General features: G+C 37.3%; 3 protein-coding genes across 3 annotated transcripts; 2 read left to right on the top strand and 1 right to left on the bottom strand.

Moving 5' to 3' along the window:
- The first annotated feature begins 582 nt into the window (after positions 1-582).
- Positions 583-7,259, top strand: panx1b (pannexin 1b). The gene is made up of 7 exons (XM_052592575.1): positions 583-818; positions 2,366-2,502; positions 2,589-2,788; positions 3,891-4,096; positions 4,211-4,521; positions 4,697-4,847; positions 5,689-7,259. The coding sequence occupies exons 1-7, from the start codon at positions 638-640 to the stop codon at positions 5,772-5,774; spliced, it is 1,272 nt and encodes a 423-aa protein (XP_052448535.1). The 5' UTR covers positions 583-637; the 3' UTR covers positions 5,775-7,259.
- A 1,691-nt stretch (positions 7,260-8,950) lies between these two features.
- ins (preproinsulin) lies at positions 8,951-10,382 on the top strand. Its single transcript, XM_052592574.1, has 3 exons — positions 8,951-9,086; positions 9,192-9,376; positions 10,122-10,382. Exons 1-3 carry the CDS (start codon positions 9,007-9,009, stop codon positions 10,268-10,270), a joined length of 414 nt encoding a protein of 137 aa, XP_052448534.1. The 5' UTR covers positions 8,951-9,006; the 3' UTR covers positions 10,271-10,382.
- A 917-nt stretch (positions 10,383-11,299) lies between these two features.
- Positions 11,300-26,310, bottom strand: arhgap35b (Rho GTPase activating protein 35b). The gene is made up of 7 exons (XM_052592573.1): positions 25,610-26,310; positions 19,377-23,344; positions 19,075-19,216; positions 18,574-18,651; positions 15,820-15,951; positions 15,527-15,632; positions 11,300-15,434 (listed from the first exon to the last, which is right to left on the bottom strand). The coding sequence occupies exons 2-7, from the start codon at positions 23,100-23,102 to the stop codon at positions 15,077-15,079; spliced, it is 4,542 nt and encodes a 1,513-aa protein (XP_052448533.1). The 5' UTR covers positions 23,103-23,344; positions 25,610-26,310; the 3' UTR covers positions 11,300-15,076.
- Positions 26,311-27,052: the final 742 nt, after the last annotated feature.

The following is a 27,052-nucleotide window of genomic DNA, read 5'->3' as shown; positions in this document are numbered from 1 at the left end:
CCTAACCAGCACTTCTGTCTCTCTGCAAAGTTAGGGAAATTTCCCAACTTCAGTGGTTAGAGACACGAATAATTATTTTTTTCCACTTCTTATTTTTGTGTTCTTTAGTGTAGTGTGGTGGAGAAAGAAAGAAAGAATGTCCGTGTCATATGGTTACTTTAAGAGAATCCCACAGGAAGTAGTAGATGGAGAGTATTGCGATGAAAAAAACCCATTGTTTTCTTTCTGCTGTCTGTCCAGGAGCGCACATGAAAATATATTATTATTAAACAACATAATTATCATTATTACTATGCTAGTTTACTAGCCTAGAAGTTAGGTTTAGGTTTAGGCATATGCCTCTCACTTTATTGCTGTCTTTATTTGATAACAGACTTGTCATACGTCTTTTTTCTTTGTCTCATAAAATCACACGTCAGTATAGCCTAAATTTAATGGAGGCTATGAACGTCAAGCTTAAAACGTTTTAATACTTTTTAATAAAAAAGATTTGGACGACTGTATCAATTTGACTTAAGACTGAATTACGGTTTCTACAATTCCCTCAGATGATGATGTTGTTGTTATTGGTTGCACGAAACCCTGCCCACCGGAACTAGAGGTGCACTTGACACATACTGTACATTTCATCGCAACAATGGCAATAGCACGCGTTGCTACCGAATATGTGTTTTCTGATTTTTTGTTGAAAGAGCCGAGTGATTCTAAGTATAAAGGCGTGCGGCTGGAACTGGCAACAGACAAACTGGTCTGTTTTATCGCGGTTGGGCTTCCTTTGTTATTCATCTCACTCGCCTTTGCACAAGAAGTCTCTGTGGGTCAGTAAAAGCATTTTATAACCGCTACAAAAAATTGCGGGGAAAAAAAAGTCAACAGTGTTTAGTCTGAAACGTCTGATAGAGATGAGAGGCTCAAACGTGTGGGTTCATGTTCTTATGATAAACATGAAGCGCATCTCTCGGTAATCTTACTGATTTCAACAGGAAGGCTACCAATTGTTGAAAGACACTCGCTAAATCGACATTTACTCCATTGTATTTGTAGGGTGTTTTGTAATATTTCGTTACAGATGGAAGAAAGTGTTTTAAAACAACTTATTACTTGGACAAAGACCAGCGTCAGTTTCTAGGCTAATCGGTTTTGCGTTTAAATCCTGAATGGGCGCGTCACTGCTGAGGAGGACGCGCCAGGAGCGATGTGCGCGTTCACAAAACAAAACACAATGAGGCACATGCAGCAGTTTATAAGCATGCGAAGTTGCGACCTGTTATTTTGCAGGATAAATGCACTTATTTTAAAGTTTTAAATAATTATTGCTTGCCTCAAGCATTGTAACCATTATATCTTTTGTTTATTTTTATTTCAGCCAATATAGTTGAGGGCTTCTTATCGGTGTTGGTATAGGCCTAATGAGTCGAAGCCTGGTCGATGGCAGAAATAACACACTTTTTCAGTCATATCTAAACCAGAGTGTTATGCTTGGCAAAGTTCTTCTGTCATCCTGAGACAGGAGTGTAATTGTCTCACAAAATTTCAAACAGGAAGGGAAAAAGCCCAGTGTTCTTTTCTACTTGATTGTATTGAGTTCGGAAATCTGTTAGGTTCTAGGTTGTTGGTTAAAAGTTGCAACACTATCTATTACTAGCCATACAAGATGGATGTAATCGCGGTAATGGGGTCTGTTAGTTTTTAATAAATAATATTTTAATAAATGTTAACTGTTTTAATTCATATAAAAATTCTTAATTTTATTATAATATTAGAATTATTAATTTAAGATGTGCTTTTATTTGGCATTAATTGGATTAATATAATTTATATTTCAAGTGCTGCAATTACCATAATGAAAATGATTGTAACACTCTGATTTGTAAGTAATAAAAATAAAATGTACTCACTCTCGTCATTCCAAATCTGACTTTAATTTATCTGCAGAATTGTTCTGTTTTTTTCATACAACGGAGCTCCAATATTCTTCAGTTAATCTTCTTTTGTGCTACTTTCAGCAACACTTCACAAATATTAAGAAACAGTAGGTAGATTAGTAGCCTGTAAATTATGAAGGAAGCAATTGTCTTCCCACTTGTTCCTCTAGTTTTGATGAATTTAAGATGAGTGTTTATAAAAGACGTTTATAAAATAGACATAATTAACACAAAGCACACCATGATAATGCACTTACCTTAATATCACATCGCAGGAATATCGATTGCTCATAACAGAGATGCAAAAACACTTTGTATTTTTGTATTAAGTAATTGAGCATTTTTGGGATGAGATTAATAATATCATTTCCATTACCTAGCTCTTTTTATGTTTTAATGTAAAAAAAATTCAAGTTCTTGTGTAATGTCCACTCTCTTAGGTTCTCAGATCACATGTTTTCCCCCAACTAATTTCACACTGAGGCAGGCTGCATATGTGGACTCCTTCTGCTGGGCTGCAATAGAGCATCACCCTACAGAAAATGGGGCAGATAGCACCCCTCTTTATCTACACAAGGTAGAATATAGTGAACAACAATGACATATCAAAAGATGTTCTTTGTTGCTTTGTTACTGTCTTATTCTCTGTCTCTTTACCTGCAGTTCTTTCCTTATATCCTTCTGCTGGTTGCCATCCTCATGTATATTCCTGCTCTCTTCTGGCGCTTCACGGCTGCCCCTTCCCTATCCTCTGACCTCAGTTTTATCATGGAGGAACTCGACCGTTGCTACAACCGTGCAATCCGCCTCGCCAAGAGCCTCACATCCAAACAAGACAAGGACATTGCAGAAGACCCACACAGGTGAAGTGCACTGAACATCTTCACAAATCTCACAATGATGGCAACCTGAAGTTTAAAATCGTGAGAAATACAATGTTCGATTCTCATAGGGTGCTTCTAAAACTGCTTCTAAAAGTCATTATCAACACTGTACATTAAAAAACCAAAAGCTTTAATTAATTCAGAATATTTAAATATTCCAAAAAGTCGGTTTGCTTACAGATCAACTTTGTTCCAGACTGAGACAAAAAAAAATCAGTATCAGTAAATATATTTGTAAAGTTTTTATAGAAGTATCTTACCCTTATGAAAAAGGAGTTTATTCAAGTGTGCTATTAGTATACTTCTTAACTAAAAATAGGAAAGTATACTTTCAGTCAACTTTTTATGGACTTCTCAGAAATGCGCTTTAAGCACTTCTCAAAAATATAAATAAAATTGCATTTAAGTATACTGGACTTATACTTAAAAAAGTTTAAATATATTTGAGCTATACTTGCTCCGGGAATCATTGTTTTCATTGTTATAAGGCAGGGGGCGCTATTACACATCTTCTGTAACAGAAACAATTCATAGTCTTTTTTCAGCTTTTTGTTCAAACTGTTGTTTATTTATTTTTATTTATAAAACTTGACCACATTCAAGTGTTTACAAAAAAAGAATGCATGATGCTAAAATAATATGCTTTTGTTTACAAGCAGTTAACCTGTTCTTTCTTTTGATGTATATATGTTCAGATAGCCTATTCATGTAACAAAGTATATAATAAATTAATACCTAAATAGGGACATAGTAGTATACGTAAAGTATAATGTAAAGTTCACTTAAAGAAAGAGTGGAAAATTCAAAAGAACTGCATTTATTTGAAATATAAATCTATTGTAACATTAAAAAAATGTTTTTTCTGTCACTTTTAATCAATTTAAATCATCATTGCTGAATCAAATCATTTTCCAGTTTGAATGCTTGTGAACAACTAACTTCTTTGCTATTTAAGCTTCCTTTCTATTTCCTTTCCTTCCTCACTCATAACACGAGTATTAAAATATCCTTAATATTCCTGATTCTGCTGTCTAAACCTTAATCTTAAACCCCCTATTCTCTCTCTTTCTCTCTCTCTCAGTGGTCTTGAAATGACTGAAGCTTGTTTTAAGTACCCTCTTGTAGAGCAGTATTTAAAGACAAAGCGTGCATCGTGGGCTTTGGCTGCAAAGTATCTGCTTTGTCGGGTTTTAACATTCCTCACTTTACTGCTGGCCTGCTTTTATCTGACCTACTACATCTTTTGGGTTTCACCTAGTGATCAGTTCTCCTGTAACCTGCGCAGAGGTGTGTGCCAGATAGTGTTTGATAGTGTGATAGTGTTTGATAGACTTGAGAAATGAATATTAACATGTGGCAATGTTTTTTTTTCTTCTGAACTGTGTTTGTGTTTTTCTCCAGGTATATTAGTAAATGAGAGTGCGGTGCCAGATGCAGTTCAATGTAAGCTGGTGGCAGTGGGTGTTTTCCGCCTGCTAAGTTGCATGAATCTGGTGGTGTATTTACTTTTAGTACCAGCCGTGGTTTACACTGCCTTCCAACCTGCACGCCAGCACCAGCGTGCTCAGTTCCTCCGTCCATACCACCTACTGCCTGCGTTCGGTCACGTGCTGGATTTGCAGCCTACAACTCGCCGTTATGATGACCTCAGCATCTACCTGCTGTTCTTGGAGGAAAACCTGAGTGAGCTCAAGAGCTACAAATGTTTACAGGTTTGTGCATGTGTGCATTTGAATTTTATGCATCTGTTTTATATTTTTGTCAGAGTGTCGAGTTCTTAATACATTGTTGTATCTGGTGAAAATGCACTAGTATCTCATTCCCAGAACTGAAAGCTGGTGTCAGTGAGCGAAGACTAATACATTTGTTTGTGGTTTGTGTACGAAGGTGTTGGAGCTGCTGTCAGAGGGAGGGGAAGCAGCATTTGACACCATGTGTCTCCTCAGGACACTAGGACAAGTGAGGACTGACATGGTGGACAGAAAACAAGCTCAAACTGTAAAGGGTAATGCAGAGAAAGAAATCGCTGAAATAAAGGGTAAGTGTAACATCAGTAAAGTGAAAATAAGACACACAATATTCTTAAAGGAAAGTTCACTTTCCAATTAAAGTTTCCTGATAATTTACCCATCCCAATGTCATCCAAGATGGTTACGTCTTTCTTTCTTCAGTCGAAAAGAAATTACGTTTTTTTTATTAAATCATTCCAGGATTATTCTCCTTATAGTGGACTTCAACGGCTACCAAATGGTTGAAGGTCAAGATTATCCCAGACAAGGAATAAGGGTCTTATCTAACAAAATGATTGGTACGTTTCTAAAAAAATAAAAAAATGTATATGTATATGCTTTATAAACAAAAATGCTCAACAATGCCCTATGATGCAATGCCCGTCAATGACTTCATGTAATACGAATCATGTTGAAAAGGTCATGCTTGACGTAGGCGGAAGTAAAGAGTCAGTGTTTACAAGTCGAACATAGTCGACTAAGTCAAACGGTCTACAAAAAAGTTAGCTCCTCCTTTTTTTGTAAATGGTGTAAATTATCAGGATTTTTTTTTTTTTGAAAGTGAACTAATCCTTTAAGTCACAGTTACTTGCATTTACTTCACAATTAATTTGCCCTTTTTTGGTATAATTCACTGCTTATATTATGTTGGCTTATTAAAAGTGTAAAATAAATCTGTCATATTTGTGAATCCAATGAAATACAGCTCCAAATGTGGATTTTATGTTTCTTATATGAAGATAATGAACACACTAATGTCATGTTCTTTTTGTGGGGAGGTAGAAAAACAAATAAAGCATGCAGGTAAATATGTGTCTTGTTGAATCAACTGTTGCTATATCAGCTTGTATGAATGTGTTTTATCTCTAGATGCCACTTCTGTTCTGCTGGATGATGGAGTACAGATGGAAAAAAGTTGCAGCTGTGTGAAAGACGTAAGACACAGGGTGGTCTAACATATAACAAAGTCAAATCAAATGAGTTTACATGTATTTTGAATATAAAGGAAATGTAAGATTACATAATGCTTGAATATAACACTTTACTAATTCACTAACTGCTAACCTTTGTGGGTACAGTGATGTTGCAACAATGAATCTAAATAATAATTAATATGCTAATGTTAGAATACTAACAACACACTTCTGCTAATGTTGCTTCTTGGTAACAAACCATTTAAGCAATTCCTCTTAACATACTAATAATTTCCATAATTATAGAATGATTGCATGGTGAGTAATGTGAACAAAAAGTCATCAAAATTTTCTCTTCATTATAAACCATCCATTGCTAATCTTATATGGATCATGTACTCACAAAATGAAGAAATTGGGGTGCAGAAAAGATGGTGTTTCCCTGAGGCAACATCATAGTTAAGATAGAAAGGATGTGTTCATTGTAATCTAAATGATTGGAAATTATTTTTTGTGTGCAAACCAAGATTAATTAGGCTCTATTTCTAGAGGTAGTGATGCACTGCCTATGCAAAAGCAATAATCAAATATACAAACTATTATGTATGATATGTATAATTATATTTCACTGTTTTTATGTTAAATATTTTGCAGTTTTATATTTATTTGATACAGACAAATAAACAAATAATTGTTTTATGTTTTCTAACCTTAAAGGGGGTCATCGGGTGCCCATTATTATATGGATGCCCATAAGTTTATTTGATTTTTTTAGAGTCTTAATTAAAAGTCTATAACATTCTTTGGCTAAAATTTCTCAAAAGTAGTGTAGAAAACACAATTTTTACCCGGTCAAAATCAGCTCTGTTTTCAGCACGCAGTTCTAGTCCATGTTGCTTTAAATGGTAATGAGCTCTGCTGACCCCGCCCCTCTCTTCTGTGAAAAACCATTATACTCACTTCTTCTGTAGATGAAGCTGGATCACGAATGATTCACCTGGACATAAATGCAGATAGGCAGATCAGGGATCGGTGCATCTCTTTCAAAATGAAAGTAATGTTAATCCTCTGGGTCTTCAGCGGCTCAGATGTCGGGAGTATGAGGACTGTTATGTACATTATTACATCCAACAACACAACATCTCAATCGCTTAATCTGAGACATTCGTGTCTTCCCCTGCACCTGAGTCGACACATGGACAGCTCTCCACTCACTCAGGGCTGGTCTTGAGGTAATATGGACCTGTCAATCAACTATTGTGGGAGGGGCCAGTGCAGAACTACCTCATTCTTTTTATCATTATAGGGTGGATCTGTGAACACACTTCCAACACACAGACAACAACAAAAGTGAATTTTGCATCCGATGACCCCTTTAAATCCGTCAGAGATGTTAAACTGCATGTCTTTAGAGGTGATCTCTTTAAACATGGTGCTTGTAACCCTAATAAAAGATTTTAATGGACTCCATTCAGGGATATACAATACAGGCTTGTAATGTAATAAAACCACTACATTTCCCCCATGCATCTGTATTTTTCTCTGTTTTTATGGATTTATATACTATATATGCCAAAAGTCATGAAGTTAAGCACTTCTGATATGCAGCACTGTGCCAAAGTCGTGGGCCACTAGTATTTTCACCAACAAAAAAAGCTTTTAAGTCAGTTATTTCTGTTTTGCTGTAGTGAGTCAGTAGGAAATATCAGTTTACATTTCCAAACATTATTTTTGCCATTAGATGTAATAATAAAGTGAGATTTTTGTTTGCACAAGGAGTCTGACAGCAGCCAGTGCTCTGCACAGAGATCTGATCTCACCATCATCAGTCTGTCTTGAATAACATGAAGAAACAGAACAAACAGAGACAGACTCAATCCAGAAGAACTGTGGCAATGTCTCCAAAACGCTTCAAGAAACCTGCTAAGCTGCAGTATTCTGCAAAGTTTTAGACATTTGTGCAAAAATGCTGTAAAGTGAGGATGCCGTCAAAAATAATGCCATAAATAGATTTTATTAATTAATATCTATTAACTAAATAAAATCAACATTTGGTGTGAACATATTATGCGTTAAAAAAAACCTTTGTCCTAGTTGAACTTGTGCATTGTTTTTCAGGTAGCTTTGCAGATAGGTTTCTTGAAATGTCTTGGAGACAATGCTACAGTTCTTCTGGATTGAGTCTGTCTCAGTTTGATCTGTTTCTTCATGTTATTCCAGACACTAGACAGACTGATGATGGTGAGATGAGATCAGATCTCTGTGTGGAGCACTGGCTGCTGTCAGACTCCTTGTGCAAACAAAATCTCACTAGATTATTACAATTAATGGCAAAATAATGTTATGCGAACTGATATTTCCTATTGACACACTACAGCAAAAGATAGAAATAACTGACTTAAAATTATTTTTTGTTGGCGAAAATACTAGCGGCCTACGGCTTTTGACCAGCACTGTATTTCAGTAAACCAGCTTCACATTCTCATTACTGCTAAATATCAAATATTGTTGCAGTTTTATTGCTAAGCTCCAGAAAATCAGTAATGAGGTTCTATGACAGTTAGAGACTTGAAAAACAACGAAACAGGATTAAAAAAAGAGTAAACTCTGAAACAAAGAATCATTTAGGCAAAAAGTTATTCTTCCGGCTGATAAGGTTCTTAATAGAACTGTTGCCACATGAACCAAGAACCATTAAAGAACTGCTTTTTTTACATTGGAGAATAGAGGGTAGAACAATATGAAAGTGTGTGGTAATTTACCATAAAATCTTTCAAAACATGGCCATTATATACATTATAAATAATTACACACAAATCTTCATTGCTAGAAAATGTCACAGAGAGGACGTCACAAACATTACTAATGTCTAATGAGACATCTAATCCCATTTTCTGACGAGTGAGATGTAGACACTCTGCTGTTTGTCTCACAAGCTTTACAAAAAAAGCTACCAGCTGTCACCTTCTAGCAGATCCACGATCAGGTCATTCTGTGTAAACTTCTGTCCTCAACAGCTATTAACAATTAACCAAAACCCACTTGAGATTGTCAGCACAGACTACTAGACCCGCGTGAGCACCAGAATCTGTTTGTCTTTCGTGAGCATAGTAGCACTCAGGAGTTAATGTGAATTGGTTGGACAAACACAGCTAATGTGGCACGTGTAATGGGACAGTCACTTAAAAGTGTCAAAGTGTGTTTGCGCACAAGATTTGTTTTCCGCTGATTCAGGCAAAGACTGCACAACCCACCTAAAAACACATGTATAAAAATGAGAAGCACACGCTGTCTGTCCCAAACGTTCGCTCGTCTACCATCTCTACCGTTCCTTGTCCTCTGCTTCAAGAACAGGTAAGTAAACAGCAGAATGGGAATTCAACATATAATGCTATTGCAACTGATGTAGATGTATACATATTTGATCAGTAAAAGTGCATACATCTGTCTTTCTGTCAGCGTGACCATGGCAGTTTGGATCCAGGCTGGTGCTCTGTTGTTTCTTTTGGCCGTCTCCGGTGTGAACGCTAACGCAGGGGCGCCGCAGCACCTGTGTGGATCTCATCTGGTCGATGCCCTCTACCTGGTCTGTGGGCCAACAGGCTTCTTCTATAACCCCAAGAGAGATGTTGACCCTCTTCTGGGTAAGGAAGGCTGTGTTTCTATTAGATGAGCTTTGAAGAATAGTACCTTGATATGGGAAGAGATGCAAGGATACTAATAATACTCTGGAGACTGCAAAGATATTCAACCTATCCTGTAATTAATGTATTGAGTATTTTGTAATGTACACATGTCTGTTTTATTCACCCCTTTAATGCATAATGAAGATGACTTATATGCTGATTTGGTGCTCAAGTAACATTTCTTATTATCATCAATGTTGGAGTGAGTTGTGCTGCTTAATATTTTTGTGTAAACTGTTATACATTTTTCAAGATTCTCTGATAAATAGAAAGTAAAAAAATGCCTTTATTGTAACTTCTGATAAATTTCATGCATAGGCTACTTGCCGAATAAAAATATTAATTTATTTTTTGAAAGGTAGTGTATGTGTATAAAATACTGTATATATATATATATATATATATATATATATATATATGTGTGTGTGTGTGTGTGTGTGTGTGTGTGTGTGTGTGTGTGTGTGTGTGTGTGTAAAACAACTTAAAAAGTGCATTTATAGTATCTCATAGACATGACATTTTGGGGAGAATTCAAAAAGATTTGAACCCCATTGGGCAATGAATGAGGGTCTGATCTTATTGCTTGCATTTTTTCTTTATCCAACTGGATGGGGAACTTCAAAAATGAGAAACTATTACATGTTTTACACTAATACAATACTAGACTAATGTGAGGATTTTCTCTATTGTTGTATTTTTCCAGGTTTCCTTCCTCCAAAATCTGCCCAGGAAACTGAGGTGGCTGACTTTGCATTTAAAGATCACGCCGAGCTGATAAGGAAGAGAGGCATTGTAGAGCAGTGTTGCCACAAACCCTGCAGTATCTTCGAGCTGCAGAATTACTGTAACTAAAAGAACATGTCCTGTGACAACCGCCAATGACTTCACCACCTGTTTGCACACAGGTATCAGCCTTAATGCTCTTGATTTGTTTTTCATAGAAAATAAAATGTTATCAAATGAATGCTGTTGTTTTTGTATCATTACATTGCCATTTTAAATAAGGCATTTAGAATTTCCAGTCATTTAAAAGAAAACAATTCAGTTTTATTTGACAAGTTGTGAACATTAAGATAAACAGGGAATAAATTACATTAGGTCAGCCCCATCTGAGTTCTCCTGATTGAATTCAGACTGTGCTCAGATTCCGAGACTTTTGGTTCCTTGACTAAACCTTGAAACCTCGAACCTCTAGAGTGGAGTCTGAGTCAAGTCTTACAACCTGACCAGCCAAACCATGGGTTAGTCCATCATAACAGACATCATGAAAGACTTGAGGATACAGAAACAAAACAGCTTGTTTAATTCTGAGTCAGAGATGTGGAAATACTCATAAAAATTTGATTTTGATGCAACTTTGACTTATACTGAATATGGCTTCGTAAATAGTGGAGCAGTTGCAAGATTGTGACATCCTGTTTCAAGTGATATAATGTAGTATAGTTTATTTTTAATCATTCTAAGGTTGATATTGGTCAAATTTCTATGTAACAACATCCCTCTAAATGTTGTGGGATAATACATCAAATTTCCAAAGTTTCCAAAAATTATCTACTTAAAAAAAAAAAAAAAAAAACAGTCACAGATTTTTATACTTTTACTTCTGAATATATATTGTATAGCTTTGTTTGTGATGATTATAAATCTTAAAGATAGCTAAGATTTGGATAATCAGAGACATCAGTTTTCATGACCTCTTTGTAATACTGAGTGAGTTTAAAGATATACAGTGACATCATTCATTTAGATAGACAAAATATCATTCAAAAGTTATATTTAATATAACCAGTATTAATGCGACAACATTCAATCTACTGATTTAGCACGTCACTCAGCATCTAAAGGAAACTCAATGAGAAACACAACAAATTGACAACATCATACATGTACCAAAATTGATTTATTGTTTACTCTCACTTTTTTAAAAAGCCATCCTGACCCTCCTTCATCACAGGATCATTTCGCTGTTTTTTTCCCCCATCATAATTAAATACATATTTTTAATCAGACTCATATTCTGAAATATTGAAACCAGCAAAATCCTCCCTGTATAGATCTTCTGTCATGCACCTTACTATATTAGCCTAATACCATTAAAAAGGAAAGAAAGAAAGAAAGAAAGAAAGAGACTAAGCACCAATATTTTTTTTCTTTTGTTCATACATGAAAGAAACAGGTTCAGTTACTGTCGACTAAAAGGCAGTGTTTTGCACTTCTAACACACAACCAGACAACCACTACAGTGATTCTGAGAAGTCCTTCATTTGAGTGGGACAAACGATACCATGTGAGCCACAAAAAAAGGCCACAACCTTTTTTCTCTCAAACCTTTTTAAAAGCATAACATAAATGCTGTTTCTTTCCAACATGAAAGGAAATAAGCCAACTACTCGCAGCAGAAATAGCTGCGCTGCTAATTTATAGAAACTAAAGGCACCAGGAAGAATGAAACAAAAATGGTAGGCGAGGGTGCAAGTGGTCAAGAGTCTAGACGCTTCTCCCACAAAATAGCCCACATCCAAAAATTAAATAGCCATGTACAGGTTTTCTCTTTAATTTACATTTGCAGGCATGTAACTGGGCTGAGATTTTGGAGAAAAAAATTCACGCTCTCCTTTATTTATAAAAAATACCTGCAGATCAACGTATGACCACAAGAGGGAAGCAGAACATTCATTTACAAAGAGCAAGAGTTATTAAATTATTAAGGACTGACCCTTGCTTGATAGAACTTGAATTCAGACAACACATCTGATTTCGGTCAGATTCTTTCTGATTACATTTTTTTTTTTTTTGAAAACTTAAAAGTATTATCAAATATTCTGTAAAGCAGTGATCCTCAAATCTGGCTCGCGAGATCCACTTTCCTGCGAAGTTTAGCTCTAACCCTAATCAAACACGCATGAGTGTGCTAAACAGTGTCTTCCGGATCATTAGAAAATCACAGGCAGGTGTGTTTAATTAGAGTCGGAGCTAAACTCTGCAGGAAACTGGATCTCGCGAGCCAGATTTGAGGACCACAGCTGTAAAGGCTTTTTAAATCAATCACTGTGATTAGTTCATGTTAAAATTACAATATTTAAAGTGTTTTTCACGTGAGTCTATATTAAAAATTATCATGAAATACATAGTTTCAAAGTTTCAGAGCAGAATTGTCGCATGCAACCCATAATTCTCTTTTAGCAGTTTCTAAGGAAAGTTTATTAGTAAATTCAGCAGGTCATATGTTGTGAAAACTTTCACACATTTTGATTGTTTATATCACTCCTAATGTTGCACCATCACAACCGATCAGGGCTGCTTCCTTTTTTTCTTTTTTGCCAGTATTCCATACTCTGGCTTTAACACAATGCAACAACAGACAGAGAATAAGAAGTTCTCACGCAGTCTTACAGGATTAAAAAAAAAAAAAAAAAAGTGAAATCAAACTTGTTCTACTTCTACAAACACTTCTACTTAGCCTCAAAGCTTTAACAATTAGGTTAACCATCACAGTTACCCATCATTTTCTTGACTAATCACATTAGCATGAAGAGGAATTGCATTCTTACAAGTATATCAACATCTGGATGAGTTTTCAAGCAGTTCAATGGAAATCTCGACAACAACGGAAAATATTACACTTCAAGTAAAGTTGGGATTCTTTGAGTTTGTTCAGCCTGGTAGAAAAGCAGCAGATAAACACAGAATGAAGAGGATCGTGAATGAAAGCATTGTCTTATTAAAGATTTGCCATATTTGTCCAGTATTTGAGTTAAATCTGATTTACTCATCCCCAACCCATCATCAGAATATGTACAACTGGTGTTGAACCCTCATCAGCCACATTGCACTACTTTGGTACTTCAGCTTTTCTACCTTGGCTGGATAGAAATAGGAAGTGACATTTCAAGCAAAATACATTTAGGAATAATTTCCTTCACATCAGAAGCTTTGTGGTTTAAGAGAAAAAATAAGGTAATATACATACAATCTACACATTCAATAAATCATTGTATCTTTGTACATCATGGATTTGTCCAGAAGAGTTTGGACAGAACTTGGAGATGGCAGAAGCAGAAGAGACATTCCAATCCAGTCACAGGGAGAAAACAATAATAAAAAAAAGGTGATTTAAGGTCCATGTTAGTCAAAATTCAGGCTGTACAAGAGGTCCAAAAACATACTAGTAGAGGACAAAAGACATCCTAATGAATGTAGAATGATCAAGGGTGAACTGGAGGCCAGGATTAGGCTTAATCTGTGTGACCTCTCTACATTCACCTTGAAAAGGTCCATTGATCTTTTAAACCTGACGGCAAAAACGGGAATCAATCATTATTCAGTGTTGCAGTTCACAATACAGGTCTATATAAAAAAGACAAAAAAGTGCTTTTAATTATTATAAAGTAAAAACAATCGAGTTCGTAAAACAGTCAAACTGGGCATCAGTAAAAGGCCTTCAACATGTATTTTCTTTTTTAAACTTGAGTCCAAACTTGAGGTGCAAGGGTTTTGAGTTGCTGATTCAGAGTCTAATGTTTAAGGGTCAGAGTAAATCTGCAGTCTCAGTGATCCTGAGCCCCACACCAGTGCTATTAGAAGTGCATTCCCTAAAACCACATGATGCCGCTGCCATTTAAATCCCAGCCTTCAAAGAAAGGGCACGTATGCTCCCATTAGGTGAATTTATGAGCAAAGATCCACAGGAGACACTCGGCAAAGCAAATCCTCATCAACATCACCTTCTATCCTATCAGGTGTCAGAGCTTAAAGTCTTTAAAACAAGGAACAAAAACATTTAAAGTTCATATAACTTAAAAAGAAAACACAACAACCAGGCAAAGTGGTGAATATGGTTGCAGCTAAAGTGAATTCATTTATCTTCAAATAAAGATAAAAAGAGAAACAGAAAGAGAAAAGTGAAGTTAATTCTATTTTTCTCCCAAAATGACTTTAGGATGAAAGGCTGAACAGCAGTAAGTGCTTCATGGTTTTCATGACTATAGCATTCTCTGTACCACAGATCCATTTAGAGACATAAAGAGAGAGAGAGCAGGTACTCTTGGAAAATGAAATGTAACGGCCTTCTAATGAAAGAAAAAAAAAAAAAAACAGGAAAAATTTTGTAAAACCATTTGTATCTTTCATGGTTTGAATATCTGTATTCTCTCTCTAGAATAACACCACCCCCTACTGTAATAAACTACAACGAAGGGCAGCGCTGACATGGTGATTGCAGTCTTTGTTGGTTACACACTTTAAAAAGAATTTTTAAGAGTTCATAAGCGCACAGACCTTTTTGAGTGATATGCGTTAATAACTGTAGATTAGGGTGCTCAGTCCTATAAAGAGTTTAGATACAGACAGCTGAACCAGATAGTCAAGATTTTGTGGAACATTAAAAATGATTGATGTGTTAGAACAGGTTGGAACTAAATCCTGCAGGAAGGTGGATTTCCAGGAGCAGGACGGAGCATCCATGATGTGAGTACGGAGAGCTCAGATCATTTTTTTTTTTACATACAACATTGACCTGAACAAAGCTACATGTTTTAGAGGCATTTAAATGTTTGTGCAGAGCATGTATGTAGATGTGTAAGCATGCATTGCAAGTATGTGTGTGCAAGCCTTTGTGTGTATATTTCACTAAATAACGAACCACATGATTTTCCCATCTCACAGTGGTTCTGTAGGGGCCGTGTGTGGACTCTGGGGAGGAGACTGCGGCGGGGACTGCAGAAGTGGGGTGAAATGTGGGGTCGGGGGGTAATAAGGGCTGGCTGTGGGGGATGGGGGCAATCCGGAGGGCACAAGTGGCCCTGTGGGTCCAAAAGGGCCAGTGGGTGACTCAGCAGGAGGGTGGTTGTAAAAGAAGAAAGCACACTGATGGATGAATGTCTCGATGATTGTCTGGTAGGTGCGCGTGGCTGTCAGGGCATCCATTGAGGTGAAGACTGGTCGCATCAGTGTTGGCCAGAAACAGATGGAGAGATTCTCGCTGGTCATTAAGTTGACTCTGTTCCACTGACTAACTCTGAGAAAAAGAAACAGAGATATATGATTTACGGTCTCTTCCTTTTAACTGATCTGGAATAGTAATCAACTGCAGGTGGTTTCCAAACGTACTTGTTTAGATGGCTCATTACATATTTGAAGACATCAAAATTTTCCCTGGGAAATCGTCTTAACACATCCTTCATTGTGTGAAGCCTCTGTTCTCTATCATTAATTTCTGTGCACACAAAAATTTAAAACTTGATTATTCCACAGGCTTAGACAGGCACAGTGTTATGGATTAAATAACACCTAATTTTCCTTCTTCTGCATGCAATGCTTTATTATTTTAGAATTCAAGTGGATGCATCTACATTATTAAATTGTTCACAGATGTACTTAAAGAACGTTAAGGGAAATCTTACTGAAAGCTTCCACCAGCTCCTCCTGTAAGCTGTAGGGAACCAGAGGCTCAGGCAGCTCAGAGAAGAAACTTTTCATTGCTCCCGCAACTGTGTTCACAGTGAAGTCCTTCTCCACAAGGTCCAAATTGTGGTCTAAAACAAATGAATAATTAATAAGTGAACAAAGTGAATCAAGGAAGAACAAGAGCAGTGCAGTTTATCCATCAATATGTTTGTGTGTGGGTGGAAATAACAAAATACAATACATTTTACATTAAAAGCTTGTACATACTGTCAACATACTGACATACTTAGAACTGTACTTATAAAGTATACTCAAGTAAGGTGCTGGTCATATAATAAGAATACGATCAAAAAGTTGATTTATATTTCATTAATTACATTCAAAAAGTGAAACTTGTATATTTGTATATATATGACCAAAATCTTAGATCATGATATGAGTAATTCTATTTCACAGTAACGATATAGATCACAGTTATTTTTGCTTTACATAAGGTTATGAAATCAAAATAGTTGATACCATAGAAATTTCACAATTCTTGCCACCAGTGTCACTAATGCTAGCCTAAAAAAATATATATGAATTCACTGAAGACAAATAAACAATCAGTTATAAAATAATAAGAAACCGATTACAAGCAATACAAAAAAATAAAAAATTATAGAACAGATAAATAAGAAATTTTACATACATTGTATAATCAAATGTATAAAAAAACACTGCATATTCTTCACTATAGGAAGTTAAATATACTGTATATAAATCCAATATACTGTTTGATGGGTTTTCTTTTTCAGCTGTTTGCAAAGATAGGTTTTTTGACACTATCAAGTGTGTGTATTGAACCGTTGAAGACCTTTAAAGCAGCAAAATAACTCAATAATATTCAATACTCTCATGCGCTAAGCAAAGACAAAATTAGGTGTTTGTCTTCACGTGCACACACCTCTCTGACAGCGCTCAGAAACAGCCAAGACAGCACACACATACAGCAACATTAACCAAGTGTACATAAACAGCAGTGAACACACACACCCGGAGCAGTTTTTGCTGCAGTGCCCGGGGAGCAGTTGGGGGTTCGGTGCCTTGCTCAAGGGCACCTCAGTCGTGGTACTGCTGGCCCGAGACTCGAACCCACAACCCTAGGATTTGGAGTCAAACGCTCTAACCACTAGGGTTGACTTCCCTCAAAAGGTTGCAGTCTGCAAGTTTACAGTTTAAAGTAGTTTCAATGTTAAATTTGCTAATGTTTCTAGCATGATTAGCATGTTACAAGCATGCAATTATGTTACTAGCATGGTATTGGCATTTTGTTAGTATGATTAACAAGTTACTAACATGTTGTTATCATGATTAGCATGTCCCTACCATGTTACTAGCATGTTTTTAACATGATTAGAAATTTTTCTAGCATGATAAGCAAGTTACTTCAGTTGATTCAGTAAAAAAAAAAAAAAAAACAGCTTTGGAGACCAACTTGGCCTGCTAAAATATTGGCACAAACCACTTTAAAATCAGCTTGGGAGACCAGTCAAAGCTGTCAATCAGCTAAGGTTGGTTTTAGCTGTTTTTCAGTAGGGAGTTGTTAAGCTTTGCTATTGCAATAGACAGCCTAAATATACTAGAAGTCTTATTGTATAAAAATGTTCACCCCCTCAATGAAAGTATATGGGATTTTAGGTGGATTTGATAGTCAGGTTTACGAAAACCGTAAGGCGGATCAGTTAGAAACGATAAAGCAACCAGAGTCAGATGAGTGAAGGTCTGACCTGAGTTTGGTGGTTGTAGCTTTAAAGGTCTAGGAGGAGATACATTTTAAAATTTGGTCGAAGAAGCAGCTGTTAAAATAGGATTTCAGTAAATTTGTTCTCAAGCCAACTCAATTTAATAAGTATTAGTTAATTAATATTGTGGTATATTACATATATTAGACTCAATAGTGTCTGATTTTGCAAAATTGTGTAAATTAAAATATTACCTATAAAGCCACAGAAGATATGATGTGGGTCTCCATACAAAAAAAAAACTGTGTATTGTGTGTTGCTGTTGTAAAGTTACAGAGCTGCAGTTGTGCTGCTGGGGTTTTGAGTTATACAACAGCTGTGGTGCTGTGCTGCTTTTTTTGGGGATGGGTAGGGGTGTTAAATACACTTTTTTGGTCAACTCACTTGTTTCATTTCTATATGTTTGTAACATTCTAAAAGCTCTTTATTCCTAAGATACTGCAAGTTGGTCAGTGTATTCAGTAGGTGTCATGTAAGTTGCTTCAGAGGCATAAGGTATTGCAAGTATTACACACAACAGTGCATGGACAAAAAAAAAAAAAAAAACTTTTGGTACTTAATTACTTTTTAAAGCAAGTACTTCTGTACTTTTACTTAGTGAAAATCTGTCTTTACAACTTTCACTTGTAATGGAGTAATATTTGACCAGCAAGTAATGGATTTCTATACTTTGTCCACCATCAACATCTTAAAATCGCTTGTTTTTAAACTGCAATGCTAAAAAACACATGCAATCAGTACGTTTTCACAACCATGTAGCACATGTGAGCATATAACCGCAATAGAGACGACAGTCCAAAATTACACATTTCTACTGGTTAATAATGTCTACTTGTATATCACCCACCTCTACTGCCAACATGCACTTAAACATAATTTATGTAACAATACGTGCCCCAACACCATAAGGCAATCCTCCATCATACTGTAACCCCACATTAATTTTTTTAATTCTTCTGAACTTACCCTGTTCAAACTGTCTCTGTATGCTCTCTATCTCCGACTTATTCCCACTTACCCTGTAGATACCCTCTGTTGTCAAACCTAAGAGAGAGAGAGTTTTTTTTAATAAGATAGTTCGAGGTACATCTTTCTATTACTCATTTTAAGCATTTTAAGACTTAAGTACTTATCACTTCCAGAGTACTTTTTAAAGTGTCAAAGATCATTTTACAAACTGCTCCTACATACAGGTCTATATTTCTTTGTTTGCGTCTATTAAAAATGCCAAAAAAATAAAAAGTTCTTAAATTCATATTAATATGGTTCTACAAACTTCATTGTCAGACCACAACTGAAAAAAAGTGAACTATGTGCAAAACTATGCTGTGGTGTGATTTATGACAGCTACAGGCCATTAAGCATCTAATTTTAACTGGATACTGTGATAATGATAAGCTTGTATGGTTCCCTAAGTACAACTCTTATGGGGTGAGTGTGATGGTGAAACAGCAGCAGCAAATGTACCTGTGGCTTCAATATAACGAATACACTTGTCAATGAAAACAGGAATAGGTCGTTCAAGGGAAACAACATTCACCAGAGGCACTGCAAAGTAGTTACTTTCCAAAGGCTTAGAGATAGAATGACGAGGCTTTGGTCTTGTTTTCTGCCAAACAGCAAGACAAATAATGATTATTTGACAATTATTCAAGACAATTAGCGTTGTTTTGACTCAAAAAAGCAATTAAATTAAATATCATAATGTTAAAAACAGATGAGCATACTTTTTAAAAGCCATGTAAAATAAGTAAATAAATAAATCTTACTTTGCCTGGTCGGCGAAGACTTTTTAGTATGTTCCTCTTTTTAGGATCTTCTCCTTCACTGAGTATCTCTGCCTTCAGCCCTGACACATCGTCATCTTTTGACCTTGAGAGTGTGCCAATCTCATCATCACTACCTATAGAAAAACTAGTGCGGAAACTGCTGAACTTTCCCAGACGTTTGGAACGATCACGGTACAGCCGTGGCTTCACCTTTGCTGCAGAGAACTTGCGACGTCTCTCTAATGAGCTGCCATCCCCTTCACTGTCTGAACCATTGCCTCCTCCATTAGAGTGGATCCGATTGGAATTGCGGATGGTAATAATTTTGCCCTGTGTGCTGTCATGTGGCACAGAATATATGCTATCCTCATAGCTGGGGCGGGGTTTAGAGACAGCATCCATTGGCTCAGCATAGTCCGAAGGATCATAATCTCCTCCTAGAGGCCACGTCACATTGGATGTAAGGGAACGCCGATGATTGACTGTATCCACATACGGATTAAAATTTGGTTTTCTAAGGTCAAATGTGACACTAGGTTTGGGTCTTACTTGAGGAGGAACTTTATTATTTAGCTTGCTCTCAAAGGTGCTAAGGTCAGAGATCACAGAGAATGTATCACCTGAGTCCAGGTCAGGCATTTTAAATCCACTATGTGAGGTGAGTGTTCCATCATGGTAAGGCGGGGAAGCTTCCATGTCTTCCTCAGAATCTAACAGCATTGTGACAGGGCTTGGGGAGCCACAGTGTGGTGAATACACATTCTCATTTGTGCTACTGGCTTCTGCAACATTTTCATACATATGACTGGCCTCAACAATAGTCCTCTTTTCTAATACCTCTGTGAAAAATTGTTCCAACAGGTCTAGTTTGTGTAGTCCTCCAACAACTCCTCCAGGGCCACAGAAAATACTGCAAAACCGTCCCTCAAGTTCACGGGCCAGTTCTTCACCTTGGACTAACAACCCATGAGCAGACTCAGAGTCCAGAAGCTCAGTCCGAGTTTCCCCCACTGCAAGCAGCTGAACAGGGACAATGTCTTGAACCTCACATAAAAAGGCACACAGGGTTTCAAAAGAAGCCTTGCGGCTAGCAGAGTATACAGCGATGTAGCCATGCACCAGCCGACTCTTACGAGTGGCAAAAGAAGCATGGTATGACATTAGAGACAGTTCAATTGTATGCTTGTGACCACCAATTATTTTTTCTAGCAGCACCGAAGTGCCACTTGTCTGAGGAGAGGTTGGCTTGCAATGCTGTGGAAGCAGGAATGGTGCAAGAAGTTGATCAATGTCATAGGAGTCTCCACACATTAGGCACATGACAATACGGAATTCAGCCTCCGGACTCTGATCCTGCTGTAACTCTCGAATACATGGGGGCAGCGGAGGTGCAGGTGGAGAACAGCTATTAAATGTAGAAGTTCTCCTTGTTTCAAGAAGAACCTTCAAGACCTGATTGATCTGCTTTTCATTCACATTTCGGCCATAGCCAGTGCCAGGGGAGGCAGGTTCCAGGTAGTTACACTGCAGTTTTATAGCTACCTGCTGACCTTGTGAGATTAACGCTTGAGCAGTCTCACCACCAATGTCACCCAGTCCTCCAACACCTCTTTTGGTTACTAATAAGAGTGACAGGGGAAGCTGAGCCATTTGGTTGTCCCTTCTGCCAAACGTGGACTCTCGCAACTTCTCAATACTTTCTACAACATATGACAAGGACTCTTTAGAATTGTACAAACACAGGCATCCGTGGGGAGTAAATGTAGATGTATTAAATGAATTAACAGGAAGTCTAACATTACCCTCAATTGGCCGAAGGACAAGTTCATACATTCTACCTTCAAGCATATAATGATCATCATTGGTACACAATGCCCGAATCTCATTGGCTAATTCTCTAGCAAGACCATCCTTGCCCAGTATAACAAGATTGATCCTTTCTACCTTTCCATCAAAAACATTGGACTTTCCAAAAGAAGAGTATTGTAAAGGGAAGTATGAAGCTAGTATTTGCTCAATTTTGTTGTCAACACAGTGTGGACAGTTCGGACATGTTTCCTTTGTAGGGTGATACACAAAATGGATGTGTTTCAGCACTAAAGCATCCCTTTCAGCTTGTAACTTCTGAAGGGCCTTGAAGCGTTGTTCTTCACCTAACACATCTTGAATTGCTCCCATCTTCTCTTTACTAGGTTTGGCATCTACCTCAAGTTCATAGAAGAGCTCAGAGTACTCCAGCAGAAGCTCCTGAAAATCCTCTTTTGCCCTGTCTATGATTGCTTTTTGGTGCCGGTTATAAATGTCCAAATATTCTGGCTCCTCAAGCCACTGGTAGAAGTCTTCATTCATGATGAAGCTTCTTGCCTCCTCCCAAGGTTTGCCAGGTGTAACAAAAGGTGAAGATGCTAATTTTGCTTTGAACTCATGGCGAATCTGGGCTCGCTTGCATTCATTGCGCAAGTGTTCAAGGTGTGCATCAAAGATTATTTCAGCAGCTGTGGTGTCTAGAACATCAAAGGGGATACGTTCATCCTCCATATTGTCAAGATGTGGCGTGTCCTCCCATGGTGCATCATCCAGTACCACAAACCAATGATCAAAGTCTTTTTTAGATTCAAGGACCTTCTGGACCCCAGACCAGCTCAAATGCTCAATTTCATCCAACTCAGAAACTAAGCTACTCAAGGCGAGAGGAAGAGCGCTCAAGTATGCTTTACGACGCCTTTCAATGTGTTCCTGTTTTAGCCGGTGAATATGCTGTTGAAATAGCTTCTTAGCCTTACATGTACCTTCTAAAAATACATACTCCCTGTATTCAGGAGAAGTCTGCATTCGTCGGCTAATGTTGGGCCATGTTTCATTGTGATTGTTCACAATGTGGTTTACTAACCACTCATAGCGGTCTTTTGCAGAAGCAATTAGTTGACTCTGGTGTTTCAATGCCTCAAAGTAAGGTATGATCTTGGGCTTACCTCTTCCCTTATCAATGAGCTGTATCATGGTAAGGAAAGCCAAATCAACGTTGACGTTGGACCGTGCCGACGTCTCAACAACCTGCAAGTTCTTTTTTGTAATGGCAAAGGTATGAGAGTCCTTGATGTATCGCTCCACTCCCTCATCACACTTAGTGAGAACTAGCACAATAGGCTTTTTTGTCTTGCTTAAGTGATTGTACAAGTTGGTGACATATTTCATTTGATCATCAAAGTTGCGGTTCATACCACGACTGACATCAACACAGAGCAGAAAGCCATCCACCTGCAATTTGCCTTCGGGCATTTGCTTCTGTTCAAAGTCTTGCTCGAGTCCCAACTGATCAGTGCAAAAGTACATGAGTTTTTCAGCAGAAGCCAGTTTGGTGGAGGCAGCTCTTTTGATGTAGGGCTGTAATGCTGTGCTGCGATGAGGCTGGAATGTCTGGTCATCAATGAATTCGGTCTGCTCAACCACATGCATCCTGCAGTCTGCACCATCTTCCAAAACTCTCCCCACCTCTCCCCAGAACAGGAAATGGTCATTGTTGACAACCCGGCCACCAAAGTCACTGGTACTTAGCACAGAAGTGTGATCAAGATGGAAGTCGTCTGCACTAGGACGGACAAAGCGGTTACAAAGGCATGATTTACCAACTCCACATTGCCCTTTCTCTTTCTCAGTTCCCGACAGGCCAACAACAACGAGGTTGTAGATAGGCATTCGGGATTCTTGCTTTTTAGCCATCATCATCGTACACAGGCATTCATCTTGCCATGCCCCAAAGGTTGACAGAGGCAGACTCTTAAAAATGTGTCCATAAAATATTGATGTCAGGGGCCCGTATTTGATTTACAATTGAGGTTTTACTTCTGTTGTTTCAATCATACTTTCATGTCAAGAAAACTGCTTGTATGTTCTGCCCATATTAGAGGGTACTAATCAGAGTTAAGAGAGGAGACATGAAGGAGGCAGAAGCAGGAATTGGGGCTAGCCTAAATGAGAAAGGGAGGGAGAAAGAACAAACCAATGATCAGCAAAATTACGTGCTTTATTTGCCCAAAAGGCAAATTTAAAACAAACTACTTTATGAATTCCCACAGATACTATAGTTAGAATTGTTAACTTCACAATGCTTCACAATCATAATTCACAATCTATTTACACATGGTTTCATTATGTACTTTGAATTTAAACATACTGATCGACAATTTCTGGTTATTTTTATTTCGTTTTTGAGAGCTGCCAAATTTCCAAAACACATGCATACAGTATGTGGGTTGGCCATTTAATAATGAAATAAATAAGTGCAATAAATAAGCAATAATTAACAATAATTCCAGCATGTAATGAATCCACCTTAGCTAGTGCTGCACTTAAAAAACTTCCTTAGTATATTTGCCCAAATTAATTATTCTGTTGTCTGAACTTGTCACTTCACATTTCAAAGTTCAAGTAAATGTTAACATACTATAAACAAATAAAATACCAAAAAACCAAGGCTCCCAAATACTTACAGCAAACACCATATTAATGACAACTTTTACTACATTTCATTATCTGAATAAAATGTCCCTTGTGCTCGCCAGTTCAACTCTCAATTCCTAATTGTTGACAGGGTGTTACTAGGTAGTTTCTAGTCATTCTGTGTGGTTAGGACTGGAGCTTTCAAGCTTCAGAAATTATAAAAACAATCATAAGTGGCCGATGTGATGGACTATGTCCCATGTCTTCTAAAGCAATAATGATATTTTTATTTGAAAAACAGACCGAAATGTAGGATGCTGGGCTACTTTCATGTTTTTTTTTTGTTTGTTTTTTTTTTTTTTCATTCTATAGCTTAACAGCCCTAGTCCTCATTCACTTTCATTATACTGAAAAGAGTGGGCAGAATATTTTTATATTCACCTAGTCATTTCCACAAATACAAAAGTTCTCATGGAATTTTCATTTTTTGGTGAACTAATTGCTATCTAAAAGGCATTGTCACATACTATATGTAGTTGATGTATTAATATGCATACTATACATTAGACAACTACATGGATGACATTTCAATCTGTAATCATTAACTGAACTTGCTAAAAAATAATAATAATAATAATAATAATAATAATAATAATATGAAACAAGATTACTTTGACAACAGTTGTTTCCACTTTGCAACAAAACACAAATGCACATATTTAGGCCACTGCATTGTTATAAATAAGAGAAGAATGCAGAATAGAGTATTAAAAATAACTTTATTCATTTCTCTTAATTCATGCTGTAACAAATACAAAATAATAATAATAATACATTTTTAATTATTAGTTGCTATTCAAAATGGTATTCTTGAGCTGTTCCTGGACATTTCACTCAGCATGCATATTACTCCTGCTAATTTGAAAAATATTTTAGTGGTACAGTACCACACACAGGAAATGATCTGCTGGTGAATCCTGATGCGATATCTAGTGTTGTAGACTTAAAAACTCAAATACAGACCCTGTGATCCCCAGGCGGGTCAGGTGCAGTGCAAGTGGGTGCTAGTGACAATGCTGTTTGATAGATTCTACATAATATCCGAGTCTTCCAGCTGCTTAGACTCACCTTCAACTGACACACCAAGACACAACCTGATGATCTGAATTGCTGTAGCCCATTGTGTTGTTAAACACTGAGCCAAATATATGGCTTGAACATACATAAAACACTGTTGTGGTCGAATGTGCATAACAAAATAAAGACATATCATGGCACACTTCACTTCACTTCAAAAGCCCATAGGCCCAGAAAAGCCCAAGCAAGAAAACTAGGTAATGCGGATGTCATGGTTCAAAACTGGTTCATATAAGCGTCTCAGCTATCTGTGTGGTGCTTCAACAGAGATTACACACTCAACTGTCCGTGACGTTTCCTCACGTATTTAAATCAGAGTATGAAGTTATAATAAATTAGTGCAACTCGTCTACTTTACATTTCGTTGGCTTGTTCTCCAAATTAAGTATTGCGTTACATAGCAACTAACCAGGTGCACATCACGTGTGAGAATAATGTGCCAATTTAAAACATTCTGAGATTATAAAAGCACAAGATAATCCGTTTTCAATGCAACCAAGGCGCTGCCTGCACAACAGACTGCACTCATTTGTATTTGTACACAGTTTCTCTTTACTTCACTTCTTGAGTAAAGATATTCTATTTATAGGTTTCTTAAACGGCTGAAAACTTGTTTTAATGAAACACCGTTGGTAATACACACATAGGCTACGTACCAGTGCCTTTCTCCGTCCTCCCTTTCGCTTCTCGAGCCCTCTTCCCTCGTCCAGGCCAGAGCGAGAGGGCTTACAACCGGCTTGGTCAATATTGTTGGAGAACAGAAAGAAAGGAAAACAAAAGACTACGTAAAAAGCCGAGGACATTAAATTCCGTGGGGACTGTTTGATTGTGTCTTGACAGACTTGCAGTTTCCAAGGGATATTTTAGTCAGGCGCAACTTACTGATCTCGTGTTCGCATAGAAACGGCTGTGAAAATCCACCGACGGCTAACGTTAAACATATCCATTCCAAACAAAGAAATGTCCTTTCTTGGAGGCCAGTCGTTTCCGTGCAGAAAATGACTTGTTTTAATCTCGGCCTAAGCACGCTGGATTTGATCAATTATAATACCCTTTGTTGTGGCCATTAAATGCTGATTTCACCGTGTGCACACAGCATGCAGCGATGCCTTTACAGTGAGACACAACATCCAGTTTATCATATCCAAGTCACGAGCAATCTGGACAACGCATGTATTTAAATGTTAAGATATAATTGTGCGTGAGGGTGTGTGGTTGTCCAAACCTCCCTTTAATGGCGGTTCCTCCGCCCGAACCCAACTGTGAGTCTGCCCTATTTCGCTCTCCTTTTTTGAGGATAAAAGAGGGTTACTGAGACAGCCGAGACTCGCCCAGTGGCGCATGGACAACAGCACAGCGCTGAGCCAATTACAAGAGTCGAGCTCGTGCGCGCGCACGCGGACGCAGGCCCGACCTAAAGGCGAAGCAGCATCTTTTCAAAGACAGTGATTGATGTCGTTGCAGATGATTTTGATCGTATATATACATTTATAAAAGTAATTGTGTGAAGCAGTATCTTAAAATATAAGGTGTCTGGGTGTAGCACATACTCTGAACCATTTCCACTTTAAGTTATCAATATTTTTTTTACACACCATTTTCTTCCAATCTTCATTTTATGTGTAAAATTATAATGCGATTTCACAGAAAATACAATTTGGAGTTTTATTTTATTGTGAGAGTATACATAGATATTGTGAATGAAAATGAACAATATATCAGGAAAACAAGAAAACCTTCACTGTACACTGAGACCACAAGTGATCATGAAACCTGCAGAAAACGGAGCAAGAGAACTGGAATTTAGATTTCTGAATATACGGGAAACTTGTCTATCAACATTCTTTTAATAGCCTATACATCTACGTGTTGTGAATCTGTAATTCATTCAGAATTTCTGAGATAAGAAAGTAAGAAAGATGATGACCTTTTCTTTTCTTGATAGACAGTCATGATATTTATTTTATAAAACATGATGAAATGCTTTCTAGAAATATGCTTGCTTGCCAAAAGTGTAACACTGTATGTTAATGCATTTGCATGCTCACAGTGAAGGTTAATGAAGGAGAGGTCAAAGACCACCACTGTTTTTAACCCTA

This window comes from Carassius gibelio, chromosome A5 (assembly GCF_023724105.1).
Source record: "Carassius gibelio isolate Cgi1373 ecotype wild population from Czech Republic chromosome A5, carGib1.2-hapl.c, whole genome shotgun sequence".
Lineage (NCBI taxonomy): Eukaryota > Metazoa > Chordata > Actinopteri > Cypriniformes > Cyprinidae > Carassius > Carassius gibelio.
This window is presented reverse-complemented; position numbering and strand designations above follow the sequence as displayed.

What these genes read in the sequence shown, in the direction of transcription:
- arhgap35b (XM_052592573.1), bottom strand. Translation starts at nt 23,102, where the DNA reads ATGATGATGGCTAAAAAGCAAGAATCCCGAATGCCTATCTACAACCTC. An exon ending in GTCTTCGCCGACCAGGCAAA is followed by an intron (nt 19,217 to 19,376) that starts GTAAGATTTATT and finishes GCTGTTTGGCAG; the next exon opens with AAAACAAGACCAAAGCCTCG. An exon ending in ACAGAGACAGTTTGAACAGG is followed by an intron (nt 15,952 to 18,573) that starts GTAAGTTCAGAA and finishes CATTTGTTTTAG; the next exon opens with ACCACAATTTGGACCTTGTG.
- ins (XM_052592574.1), top strand. Translation starts at nt 9,007, where the DNA reads ATGAGAAGCACACGCTGTCTGTCCCAAACGTTCGCTCGTCTACCATCT. An exon ending in GTCCTCTGCTTCAAGAACAG is followed by an intron (nt 9,087 to 9,191) that starts GTAAGTAAACAG and finishes TCTTTCTGTCAG; the next exon opens with CGTGACCATGGCAGTTTGGA. An exon ending in AGATGTTGACCCTCTTCTGG is followed by an intron (nt 9,377 to 10,121) that starts GTAAGGAAGGCT and finishes GTATTTTTCCAG; the next exon opens with GTTTCCTTCCTCCAAAATCT.
- panx1b (XM_052592575.1), top strand. Translation starts at nt 638, where the DNA reads ATGGCAATAGCACGCGTTGCTACCGAATATGTGTTTTCTGATTTTTTG. An exon ending in CCCCTCTTTATCTACACAAG is followed by an intron (nt 2,503 to 2,588) that starts GTAGAATATAGT and finishes CTTTACCTGCAG; the next exon opens with TTCTTTCCTTATATCCTTCT. An exon ending in CTCCTGTAACCTGCGCAGAG is followed by an intron (nt 4,097 to 4,210) that starts GTGTGTGCCAGA and finishes GTTTTTCTCCAG; the next exon opens with GTATATTAGTAAATGAGAGT.